The sequence below is a fragment of the Charadrius vociferus genome, unplaced genomic scaffold, assembly GCF_000708025.1.
Source record: "Charadrius vociferus isolate BGI_N301 unplaced genomic scaffold, ASM70802v2 scaffold78, whole genome shotgun sequence".
NCBI lineage: Eukaryota > Metazoa > Chordata > Aves > Charadriiformes > Charadriidae > Charadrius > Charadrius vociferus.
Genome location: NW_009649927.1, coordinates 1853392 through 1865600, shown reverse-complemented (window position 1 = coordinate 1865600; position 12209 = coordinate 1853392). Strand labels below are relative to the sequence as shown.

The window sequence follows — 12209 nt, the reverse complement described above, 5'->3', positions numbered from 1 at the left end:
TGGGAGGGAATTCTGTTTTCACAACATGCAAAACTGATTAAGTGGTAGCACTTTTCCTGAACACATTCGCACACCTCATAGGGAAAACACATTGTCTAATACTCTCCAACACTTCTTATTTCACCATTAACCATGTACAGAATTGCGTAAGGAAAAAAAACCAACCAAACAAAAAGTATCAGTAAATGTAACAGATTGTAAAACCCATATAGAGAAATGCCATATCAAGTCAGTCCTGACTTAAACTCTGCATGAAAAACACAAGTCAAGATTTGACTGAACTTCATGGACTTAAAAATTTATATATATGTTTTTTAAGGGGGTGCGAGGCAGGATTGCCATCAGAAACTTGAAAATAAACCCAAAATGCAGCCCTCTTATCAACTAGTGTCTGGGCCACTTAGGAGAGGGGAGAGTGTGTTATTTTTCCTCCTGAAGTGGAATTCCATAAATGTCACTTGGGACTACAGGACATTTCCTTGAAATTCTAGATAACCCCTCTCATACTGCAACTGGAGAGCGGTGTGTCTGGTGTTAGGGGGAGAGCAGCTGCTTATTCCTTCTACCTCATGAATTGCCAGCACCCACACTGAAACACACTTCGACACACCTAAGCTGGGTCACTGATAGCAAAGATGTTTCTGCATAAGCCAGGCTGAGCACACATTCGTTTTGGGCAGGGTTCTGCTCTGCTACACCAGGGCTACGTTCCAGATGCTGAATTGCTTTCTAGGCAGAACAGTCCACACCACACTCTGAAAGACTAAGATCCCAACAGATTTGACAGTTAATTGCTGTTACATGATGTAATTAGGATCAGAGTCAGACAACCTAACTTTCAAATACACAGGTTAGACCTGGAGGTTAACCACCTATCTGTTCTTTTTTTTTTTTTTTTAATGGATCGGCTTGTGAACGGAATAAACAAGAATCCTGCTATCTCATTTTCACATTTTAGAGTATTACCAGCTTTACCTTGCATACCCCGAAGGCTCCAGGAAAGCCTCCAGGGGCTAAAGCAGGAAGGATAGACTCAAAAACATCTGCAAAACATTGTAATGTTTTGTTAAAATAAAAGCTTTAGTGTTTACAAGAAAAAGGTCTTCATTTTCTGCAAGATTCCACAGCTGCCAAGACGTCTTGCAAAATGCTGTTTCTGTTTTCCTTACTAACCTAGAGAAAGAGAAATTAAAATGGATGTAATTTGATGAATAACCTCTATATCAGTGTTTACTTCAAAAACAAACAAAGCAGAAATTCAAATGCATTTCTCTCTCAGTGGAGGAATGTTGAGTGTCAAACACCTGCCGCCTTCTGCCACTGAGAACACAATAAGCTAAACCCACAAACCTGCACATGTAATTGAATATTCAGTGATCCTTTTGATCTAATTACCCATGGTATTTTGCAGTATTATCCAGAGCTTGAGTAACTAACAAGAATCACTCGAAGAACCAGCGTGTACTTTTGTCATTACTAGAAATCCTTTTCAATTACCAAATATAATTTTCCTACTATAAAGTGGAGTTCTTATGCCTTCAGTACTTGAAAGGGTTGTATTTATTAGGATGACACACCTAGTCAAAAGCATCTGCAGCGAAAAAAAAATAAAACGGGCAGCACAACTCTGTATTCTGCAAAACCTTAGCACTGCAGGATAGAAACACCTGCAAGAAGAAGTAAGACTACCTGAGAAAGCTGGGGAGCTTTTACAGCACACTGAGGTATGCCCTTGGTTGACCAGTCCATGGAAATGTTGGGTTTTAAGACCGGTACACGTGAAAATCCATATGGTCCAGTGTCCTGTCTTTTGCTGGGCCCATCTGCATTGCAGCACGTGCAAATTACTGTAAACTGCCAAGCAAATGCTAGCACTTGCTAGTCAGCTCAGTTCCCAGGTGCAGCAAAGATAGAGCACAGAGCTGGCTGGGGGCAGGGAGAGGATGGCGGAGTGTAAATTACTCGTTCTTGATAGACTGGGACCTTATCCAGAGCCCACAGTGCCACGCATTACTAACTCAAATTCTGGGGAGATGGCTGAAGTGGTGAAAGGGTTAACAAGCAATTGTGAAGTGTCAGCAATAGCCTCATTTTAAAAAGGCTAAGAAGTTTTTCCCACTGTTCAGATCCCTGCAGAGAGGGCAGGAAGAAATCAGACAAAGGCAGATGAGCCAAAAAAAAAAAAAAAAAGGCAAGGCATTCATATTTTTAACAAAGTTTAAGAAATATTGACAAGGAGGGAGAGACACCACACTATGCATGGCATAGAACTCTCTACCAGCAAGTTTCACTGCATTCCCTGTAGCTGCATTTAAGATCTGAGCACAAGGGTTTGTACCCCTTCCAGTACTACGGGCAATACAGAACAGGAGAAAGTATTACTATTAGTAGTAGTATTTCTAAATAGGTGACAGTCCTACATGAAGAATTTGGCCCTAGGAGCCTACTGCTGTTTAATCATAGACATCCTATCCAAACGCTGGAAACCAACACTGACGGTGGTCTCACCTACACCACTTGAATTCAGGAGAGCAGATCAACATGGGATTGATGAAAACGTGACATAAAAAAAAAAAAAAGAAAGGGAAAGAAAGGGAAGATCTGCCTGAAAATGTTGCTGTTTATTGAGTATCATTCCAAGCCTATTATAAGAAAAACAGAAAACTCCACAGTAACAAAGAGAGCAAGACAACAAAGAATGGAACTGCTCTTCAGTAAGGCTATTGAGACCCCAAGGTAAACAAGGCACAGAGCATAGATCAGCCAAACTCTAAATCTCACAGCAAGTGTCCTGATATCTTGACTTTCAAAGGACCTTCTGAACACTGAATAGCTCTTCCCACTGTCTCACAGCCAACAAAAACAATACTACATTTTATCTACCCCTTTTCCATACCTACATGCCAGAAGTCCAGTGAGAACAGCAAAGAGAAACTGCCAAGTGCTGGGAAATTTTCACAACTGCTTTACAAAGGCTGGTTGATAGATATAAGTCTCCTCCTAAGATCTGGAGACATTCTGTGCAGGCAGCTTTCCCAGAGAGAACAAATCTCCCAGTATCTGTACTGAATGTACAAACAGATGGGTAGATTTTTAGACAGGGAGTTGAAAATAACTGTAGATGCTGCTTATACTAAGCATTTAGGTAATTTAGAGGAAACTACCACCTAGACTCCATGAAACAGTAGAGGACAAAAGCTTTCTTCCCCTAACTGTTAAAGTACTGTCAAGGAAACCCCTCTTGTACAGTCTGTTCAAATGGAACCTTTTCTTCTTCTGATTCATTTAACTATTTATTTTCTTTCTTAAAAGGCATATGCAACCAAACTTCACTAATGGGTTTCATGGAAGCAAAATTAATAGATGGGAAAATGGAGAAAATTAATATGGGCCATCTCCTAAGGATAATCTGATCCTATTTATGACACCGTGTCTGCAAAACTACACAGACCCGGGCAGTGCAAAAAGAGCCTCTGTAGTTTCACTGGGAAGTTTCGTTCTCAGCAAAATGGAATTGGGCAACAATGGAAGAAATGTGTTAAATATCAGAGCTCCTATCGTGAAGTGCTCTAAACATAATAAATTAAACATTTGGGACCAAATCCTCAACTGCTTTTAGGGCATCTGGGCCCATTTACACCAACTGAATATGCTTTCAAGCTAGATGGGACTGTAAAACCCCGAACAGCTGTGTCTACGCACTCAGTGTCCAACATCAGAACTGTCCTTGTGACACTAAGAGAAAGAGGAGAAAACCCTGCTAAGTAACTTGAATGCAGAATAACTCTGTATTAAGCGTCAAAGCAGGCAGAACTCTTTTGGAAGGTAGCCACCTACTTCTGCACGCTTCCAAGCAACATAAAAGTTAGTAAGAAATTACTGACCATGAGCTATTTGGGCACTCCAGGTTCTCCCCATGCCACAGCCCCTGGAGAACATAGCTGGTGATCCAGTATTTACACCTCTGACTCCCCACAGGCAGGTTCTGTTCCTGCTCATGCACACATTTTAACTAGCTGGGAAAGAGCACGTAGTGTGTCACTGGAGCAAGCGAGACAGACATTCTCCTGCACAAGACCTTCACATCGCAGGCCTCTGCCACCTGGAACTATTGCAGTCCATCGCACATTCCACACCCATAATTTTGGCTAACGGATTCACCAGAGAACTCTGTTTAAATAAAGAAACCTGCATGTCCTAATCTCAGCAGCATAAACAGGATGGCTCATTTTTTTTAGTAAAGTTTTTTTAGCTAGAGAAAACATTGCTGCATTGAAATTTACAGGAAGACTTTTGCTAGCTGTAGGCAGGACTTAAAAGAAAGATAGATGGGCAGACTGACACAGCTAACAACCTGAGGCTGAGAAGCACACGCCCTCAGAACATCACCTGATAAAAAGAAGCTTCCTTGAAAAGCCAAATGCTGTTTTCTTGCACTCTGTTTCCTCCCCTGAGAGGGCAAAAAGCACACTATTGTCTTGCTATGACTGACACAAAGAGGAAAAAAGAAGATGGAATCCTTGCTTTCTCTGCAGTAATTGAGATCATTCAGCATAGTGTTTTTTCCTTCCTCATTCACTCGGATGAAAGAAAGTAAGCATTCTCACTGTGACATGCATCTGATAAAGAACCGGCTGCAAGAGTATACTGCTCTACAGCATATTACCCCTGTTAGTAAGCCAGGATATGTAAGTCCCGCTTAGTGAATTTATAATTTAGAGAGATGTAGAGTTCAGTTTTGGATACATAGCTTTATTCTATTCTACAAATTGTACACACTGAGCAGAAAAAATAAATCAAAGGAGTGGGGGCTGTGTTTAGCTTGTTTTTGTGAAGCACCCAGGACACTTACGGATATTAAGGAAACCTTACTCATGTATTCCTGTGAACAAGCTATGTTTTGTTGTGTTAAGTTTTTGAGAGCCTCCTTGTAACTGATCAGAAATGAACTCTAAGGCTCTAATATTCTAAAAATTATGTCTGTAAAAACATAATGAATTCCAAAATCGGTTCACTGACTCCAGAGAAAGCATACTCCATTTACAAGTGTCTGTCTTCTAGAAATCATTTTTGCGAACTCCACTGCTGCCTTTTTTTTCCTGAATATGATTACTGGTAATATTTCTGCAAGCCAGTCTGAAAAAAAAATAATTAAATCTGACTGTACTATGAAAGATTTAACTCTTAGGAATAATGAATAGTTATACGCCAACAATACTACAGCAAGAAAACCTTTTAAAACAACTATATCATTACTTCTACAGCCCCTCACAAGCAAAGCCAGCTTTGTGCGAGACTTCTACAGTAAGTGCCAACTGGGATTTTTTTTTTTTTTTTAAGGTGAACACCTGCCCATTAAGAATAAAATGGAAACTAAAAAACTTATTTCGTACAGGCTACCCACAGCTATCAATTGGTATTAACAATTAGTTTTTTAAACAGAGCCAAATTCAAACCAGCAACGTAGAACAGAAGGCTCTTTAAGGATATTTAATATTACTCACATTGAACACTTTAACATCTTTCCTACTTCTTATTTCTTCAACAAGATCCAGTGGCTTTCCCTTAGGTACAGGAATAGTTCCAAGTACCACAGTTCCTGAGCCAGTCAGCGTCTGACGAACAGCTTGAATAAAAGCCTGGCTGAAGAGTTCCATTTTACCAATCTCATCTATGACGCAAACTTTTTTCTCTGCATCACTGCCATGGTTTACCTGTGGAAAAGGGCATCGAGAGACTGTAAACAACAGAACTTAAACCAAGCAATAGAAATAATTTCTATGCTAATAAAAGAAATACCTCCAAAAGAAATCAATTCAATTGTAATACTGGGGAAAGTGGAAGAGTCAAAGCTGCTGCTGGTAACTGACAGACATATAAATCTATCATTTCTATTCCAGCACAGATTTTTCGAAAGATGGGAATATACATACATAAATACCTACTACAATAGGAAATATCCATAATATCAGTTTTCCTTCAAAGCAGAATTCTCACAATGGTCCCATACGAGTTATTTGACAATTAAGAACTGCACTTAGCCTCAAAACTTCACTCTTCCCATCAAACTATACATTTAGAATCAATCAATATCCACTCAACACGAGTATTAAAAAAAAAGACTCGTATTAAATCTAGATTTGGAGTTTGTCCTCTTGTAGCTGGGTCAAGGGATGGTCAAAACTAGCACTTCTCTCAGAACAACTAGCTTTCCTCAAAGCTATCTGGATAACAACCAAGCTGTTTCTAAGCCTCTCACACATCAGAAGAGTCATCTTCCATTTCTTTGTCAAGATGCAGCTTATTCTACAATTGCCCTGGATTGTAGAATAGGCATCATAATAAAGACTAACCATATTTGTGGTTGCTTACTGTGTCAAACAGTACTGTGCTGCAGACTGGTGTGAGCAGCAGGGAAGTCTAGGAGACAACATGGGTGAGTATCACGGAGGGAAAAGCAACTCAGAAAGCAGAGGAACTATTCAACAGAAAAGGAAGTGTACTGCCTAGCCTCTCTTGGTAAAAGTAATAGAGAACTGTACGCCATTATTTACACAAGTGAGGAGGAAATCAACTCAAGTCAAAACATCACTGTAGATCCATGAATATATACCGATACCAGCCACATTATACAGAACCTAAAAAAAAAAAAAAAAATTTGAAATGTTTTCCCTTATAAAGGCAAAGTATTTGCTCCTGGGAAAGTGGAAGAACTCTATAACATGCATCCTAAAACCTTTCAAGCTAAGTCCCTGCTGAGCAGCTGTTTTATCTAAAATCCTTTCATAAATCAGTGAGCTAAAAAGCCAATGCTAATCACCAGGTCAGACAGAAACAGAGCATTTTGCTTTGAAAAGAATCCTCAGTCCTGCCTGGCAAAGCTTCCAGAACCAGAGAGATCATCCATTGTAGGATCTACCCGTGTTCTCACTGGAGTCAATGAGGTCCAAGCCTTAAGAGCTGAAGCTGTCCTCAAGACTACATGGGCACGTGCCCACTCCGTGCTGCTCTCTGATGAAACCAGACCATACCTACGATTCTCCTGTTTCAGTTGTATGATATTCCTCACTCTCCTCCTCTCCCATTTTGTGCAACCTACATGCATGACCACGTTCCCTCAAAACTGATTAACAGCATTTTCAATGAGAACAGGGTCATGCTCTGTCTGATCCTGCTGGCCCCTTTTCTTCTTCTCTTCACTCTCCTATACTTGCAGAAAGCTATATAAAACCAGAAAAATTCAACACTGCTAACACCCTTCTAGAAAGATCTCTCCTGGACTCCACATTAATGCAGCAGAAAAAGGATTCTGAGTACAGTGGTAGCTTAGTGAAGTCTTTTTTATTAAACTACCCTATTTACTAACATAGTAAATTAACTTACAGTGAAATTAAGCACCAAAAAAATTGTCCCGTTCCATTCATATTTCCTTTCTCCCTTGCCCCCGTCTTGGCTTCCCTACTCTTAGACTTTAATGTTCCTCAGAAAAACAAGAATCACATCCTCAGTCTTGTTCTTGCTCCTTGCACCTCTTTGGTTTTTTGTTCTTTCGAAGGTCATTAAGAAGTCCCTTCTTCCTTAGCCCCTTGAGCTTTGGCAGTGTAGAAAAATCACAATAGAATTCTTTTAGTAGTACAGCTCAGCAGCTGCTGCACACTGTTTGTAATATGTTATTGCCAAAATCAGATCTGTTCTTGTTTAATTTTGGAGAGGGGAAAGGTTGGAGTGACAGAGAGGAAGGAGAAGGAAAAAGGGAAATAATCATTATATCGCTTGCACTGTTCTAACAGAATGTTAGGGGAAGGATAGGAAAAATACTGTGTGGAAAGTCTTGTCACAGTCAGAGCACTCCTGCAGCAGGTGAAATCCCAAATTATCAGACTGCTATTATCAGTTAAAACCTACCAGTCTCCAGGTACTTATACAGTAGTAATCAAAAATAACCACTGGATTCAAGAAACAAATGCTTCTACTGGAAGAAGATGGGAATCAGAGCAAAAGGGAATAAAAGGCTGCAAAGAAGAGAAGCAGCAGCAAAAGCCTTTTTCTTGGACTCACTGACTCCACCCAGTTCTGTGTGGTAAGCCACTCATTCATTTTGTTTGCTTTCCAATATGTAAGATGAGGGCATAGGAAGAAACTTCCTATCGGCTGTCTCCCAGACCAAGGAGGGCCTGCTCATAGGATGATGTCAGATCGGGAATGAGAGGGGATTGCAATCTCTCAAACACCACAACAAGCACAAGAGAACAAGCCAGATCTGCCCCTCCGGTTTCCTGATCCTGAAGTCAATCAGAATCAGCAAAACCCAAGAAACAGGGCATTCATTAATATTAAAAACTAGTGCTCTATAGGAGGGCCTTCCAATAACACCGATTATCATAAAGCATCCATTTTTCAGCAGCTTTCATAGAACACTCACATTTCTCAGCATAGGTAGAACCAACTGCTCAAATGAAACAAGGTCTACAACATACTGTCCAACTCGATATTCACGTCTTGAAGTAGAAGAATCAGAACTGGATATGAAAAAGAGATATTTTTTAATGGACAATTCCTTCTAAGTAATGAGTTTCGCAAGAATTCACTGCAGTCATTTCAAGTGGGTTTATGAGAAGTTATCCTAATAAGTCAAATCTCCTTAATTCCTCTAAGAAAAGGAAAAAAAAAACTCTGTAAACCATGCATTAAGTCATATTGCAGATAGCATACTTTAAGATAATAAATATACCATAAGCTACCTTCCCAGCTACGTAAGCTCAGATTTGAACCCTGTACGGAAGGTTAATGGGATCCAAAAGCCAGCAGGTATATTTACACTGAAATCAAAATACATGCCTGCAGTTCAGATCTTTGAATCTGGTAACATGACACTACAGACAGCATCACAGCACTACAGACAGAATCTCAGCATGGGCTGTAAAACCCTTAAACAATCTTGGAAAAACACTCAGACAGTTTGCATCTGCTGCACCACACTATCCTAGGTGAATGACCTTTATTAGCAGTATGCAAATTAGTCAGATCAACTATGTCTGAATGAGGTGTTAACATCACACCTGGATCCAGACTAAGTTTTGCACAATGTGTGAAAAGCTAAGTCTAGTGAATCAGGAGTAACTGTGAGCCTCTCTACACTTCAGAGGCCCCCCTCTTTGTCAGGCTCTGAGGCCCTCTTTTTCTTAAAATTCACATGTAGGTTTTGTGGGCCAGTCAGTGGCTCTTTAAAATGATGTTATATGCAATTTCCCTCTTATTTTCCACTTCTGTCGCCATAAATTAGCTGGTGGAAACAAAAACAATCCTATCTGCCTTCAATAGGCTACTGACTGTATCCAAAAGAGACTCAGCCTCACAGTAAAAGGCTCGGCAGTGCTTCCACTCTATCTGGTGTAAAATAAGCAGCAAGAGAGAACACCCTTCTCTAGTACATTTTCAGTATTTCACTGCGCAATAGAGACACTGTCTATATACCCTATCAGCCAGGTCAGGCAGTCTGGTTCTCAAAGAACCTGACCATGAAAGCCATATGTGTGCTGGAAATCACCTTCTGGAGGAGCATTTAACACGCTGACAGGCTGGAGCAGAAGCATAAAACAATAAGCTACTTACAGTTGTTAAAACCTCAGTACCTGACTCTAGATAAAGGTCCTCGTTTTCCAGACAAAGTGACAACGTCAAATCCTGTTCTCCTGCCACCTTCTCTAACTTCCTCGGTGTAAAATCCATCAATGGGAATGCCCGAGGATTTTAGAGCTTGAGTGACTTTCTGGATTAAAGTAGTCTTTCCAACCCCTAAAAATAAAGAGGAAACAAAAAGCACACAGGATTAATCTTCTTCTCCACTAATAGCCCATTTCTAAACACCACAGCAATGATTCCGTTTAGGAGGAACATTGATTACCTTTTAAGTTTACAAATTGATGGGTTCTTTAAATGGTAGGAGAGGAAAGAACAGAAACACCTTTTAAAGTTCATCTTGTACTGACATTGTAATGTTTTATTAGCCTTTAAGAAGTATGCCTACAGCAAAGTTACAACAGAATGGTAAAAATATCCCAGGCTACAACTAAACTTCTTAGCTTAGATAGCGATGGGCAGGCCACAAAGCTTGCCCCAACGCAGGTAAATACAGGAGAGCCATCCTGTTACACAACTGATACCCAAGCTAGCTGCAAGACTGACTGATGAATCTCCCTTTCTACCACTGCTATTCACTACTTTTTAAGAACAGAGCTAAGTACATCCCTTGTTAGATCATAAGGTCAAAACTGACTGCTATTAGGAGGAGCCTAACTGGCACAAAGGACACACTACTTCCACTGATGTCCTAGAAATCAGAAGCACTCAGTACCCCTGAGATATCAGGTCCTGCATGGGAAAAAGTATTTCCAGCAACAGAAACACGCTTCTTCTGGTAATTAAATCAAAAAAGGTTTTGAATAGATACAGGGAAAAGCTTTTTTATCATGAGGACAATAGAGCCCTCAAACAGGTTGCCTAATGAGGCTGTAGAGGCTTTGCATCCTTTGAGGTTTTCAAGACCTGACTGGATAAATCCTTAAGCAACCTGGTCTGGCCTGATAGCTGACCCTCCTTTACACCCCCTGAACTCCCTTCTCACATGATTTATCCTGTGGTCCTATAATCAGTTTTCTTACCCTAAGACAGACCCTTAAAACCCTCACCACCTGATGCTTCCTAGCACAGTTTGATGTACTTTGTGTAACGTGAATGATGGCCATGTTCCAGACATCCTCTCAGTTCCCACAAAGGAGCCATTTCTTCTGCTTTGCCATTGTACAAGTACATCCCTTGACAATCTCCTTTTAAACTCAATTTTATTGCCTCTCACAAAATTTAGTGTTATCACTTCATTTTTAATCATTGTTGTCAACAAAAAATCAGAGGATAGAAAATATCCGGCAGAATAAACCCTTAAATTCCTGGAGATAAGGAATATAGACCAATGTGAGGTGCCTAAAGATGTCAACAGAAATAATTTCAACATGCACACATCAAATTCCTCCCTTAGGTTTTAAGCAGATTTAGGAACTACTTTCTTAACAGTCAATATCAATGGCAAAGTATTCTGTGGCTTCAAGGGCACCTAGTCAAACTACTAAGCAAACTTTTCAAAATTGAAGCCAAAGGGATTCCTGGCATTTGAACAACAATAAAATGACAAATGTGGCACCATCAATATCTACCATCTTTCCAGGGCCTTGTCTCTATAAGCAAATTTATACTAATTCGGCTAAGTAGATTTGCTATCTCTAATTTGGTTACCTTCACTCAGTAAATTGCCAAAGAAAGCTAAGTCAAACTCAAACTAAGTTTAAGAAAGCTTAAACTTATACATTTAGCTAATCAAAACAGTACCCTCAATTTCAGCTAGATGAACAGAGACAAGGCCTAAGCAGGCCTAACCTCGGTGTCTCCTGGAGGGCAGCCTTTAGTCAGTAGATGGAAAGTCAGAGGGAAGTGGGTGGAAGGTATTGCTATCTCAGCCTAGCAGTAGCATTTTAAATTAATTCCAGACAGGACAGCTATCTGCAAAAGGTTTCCAAAAAGGAGAATTAGGCCCACCGCTTTACTTCCAGACCACAGAAGAAAGCTTTGCAACCATAATAACTGGTTTCTTTCTTTCTCAACCTTATAGTTCGACCTCACATTCTACAATGCTCTACCTCCACAATAACCAGATTCCCCTACCATGATAAACTACCCCACCGCTTCAGTCAAGGCCTGCCCATCTGGGATACCAATTATTACCTATAACTGAACATTACTTAGGTTGGAAGTGCTACATCACTCCAATTAAGTTACAGAAAAGATGAACATTCAGAAATTACTAATGGCTGCAGCTTAATTGAAGCAGGATCTGCTGTCCAACCGTTTCCTCCCCCCAATACTGAACTGCAGAGCAGGAGCCAGGGACAAAGCAGTAGCATCTGGAAACGTGCATGACATGGGACTGGAGAGAGAGAGCCAAAATGGACTTTCATTAGGAACAGATTAATGAAAGCAGCAGCTCTGACCTCAGGGGAGGGGGGCAGCTACAGGCCTGCACGCAGGCAGCTGCCGGGCCCCGCTGCAGCAGGAGGAGCTCCCGGAGCTCCCTCCCGCCCTGGGCCGGAGCTGGGGCCCGCCGCCAGGTGCCTTCCCCTGGCTCTAAGCGCTTCACAGCCCCGCTGGCCCCGTGCAGG

The 12209-nt window shown here is 40.8% G+C and overlaps 1 protein-coding gene across 1 annotated transcript in view; it reads right to left on the bottom strand.

The window, feature by feature from the left end:
- Positions 1–1104: 1104 nt before the first annotated feature.
- The window catches only part of NTPCR (nucleoside-triphosphatase, cancer-related), an 11864-nt gene continuing 759 nt past the window's right edge, over positions 1105–12209 (bottom strand). Inside the window, exons 3-6 of the mRNA XM_009891163.1 lie at positions 9633–9795; positions 8423–8519; positions 5505–5714; positions 1105–1173 (exon numbers count right to left, since the gene is read on the bottom strand). Of these exons, the coding sequence (XP_009889465.1) occupies positions 1105–1173; positions 5505–5714; positions 8423–8519; positions 9633–9795 (539 nt within the window). The remainder of the gene's footprint in view (positions 1174–5504; positions 5715–8422; positions 8520–9632; positions 9796–12209) is intronic.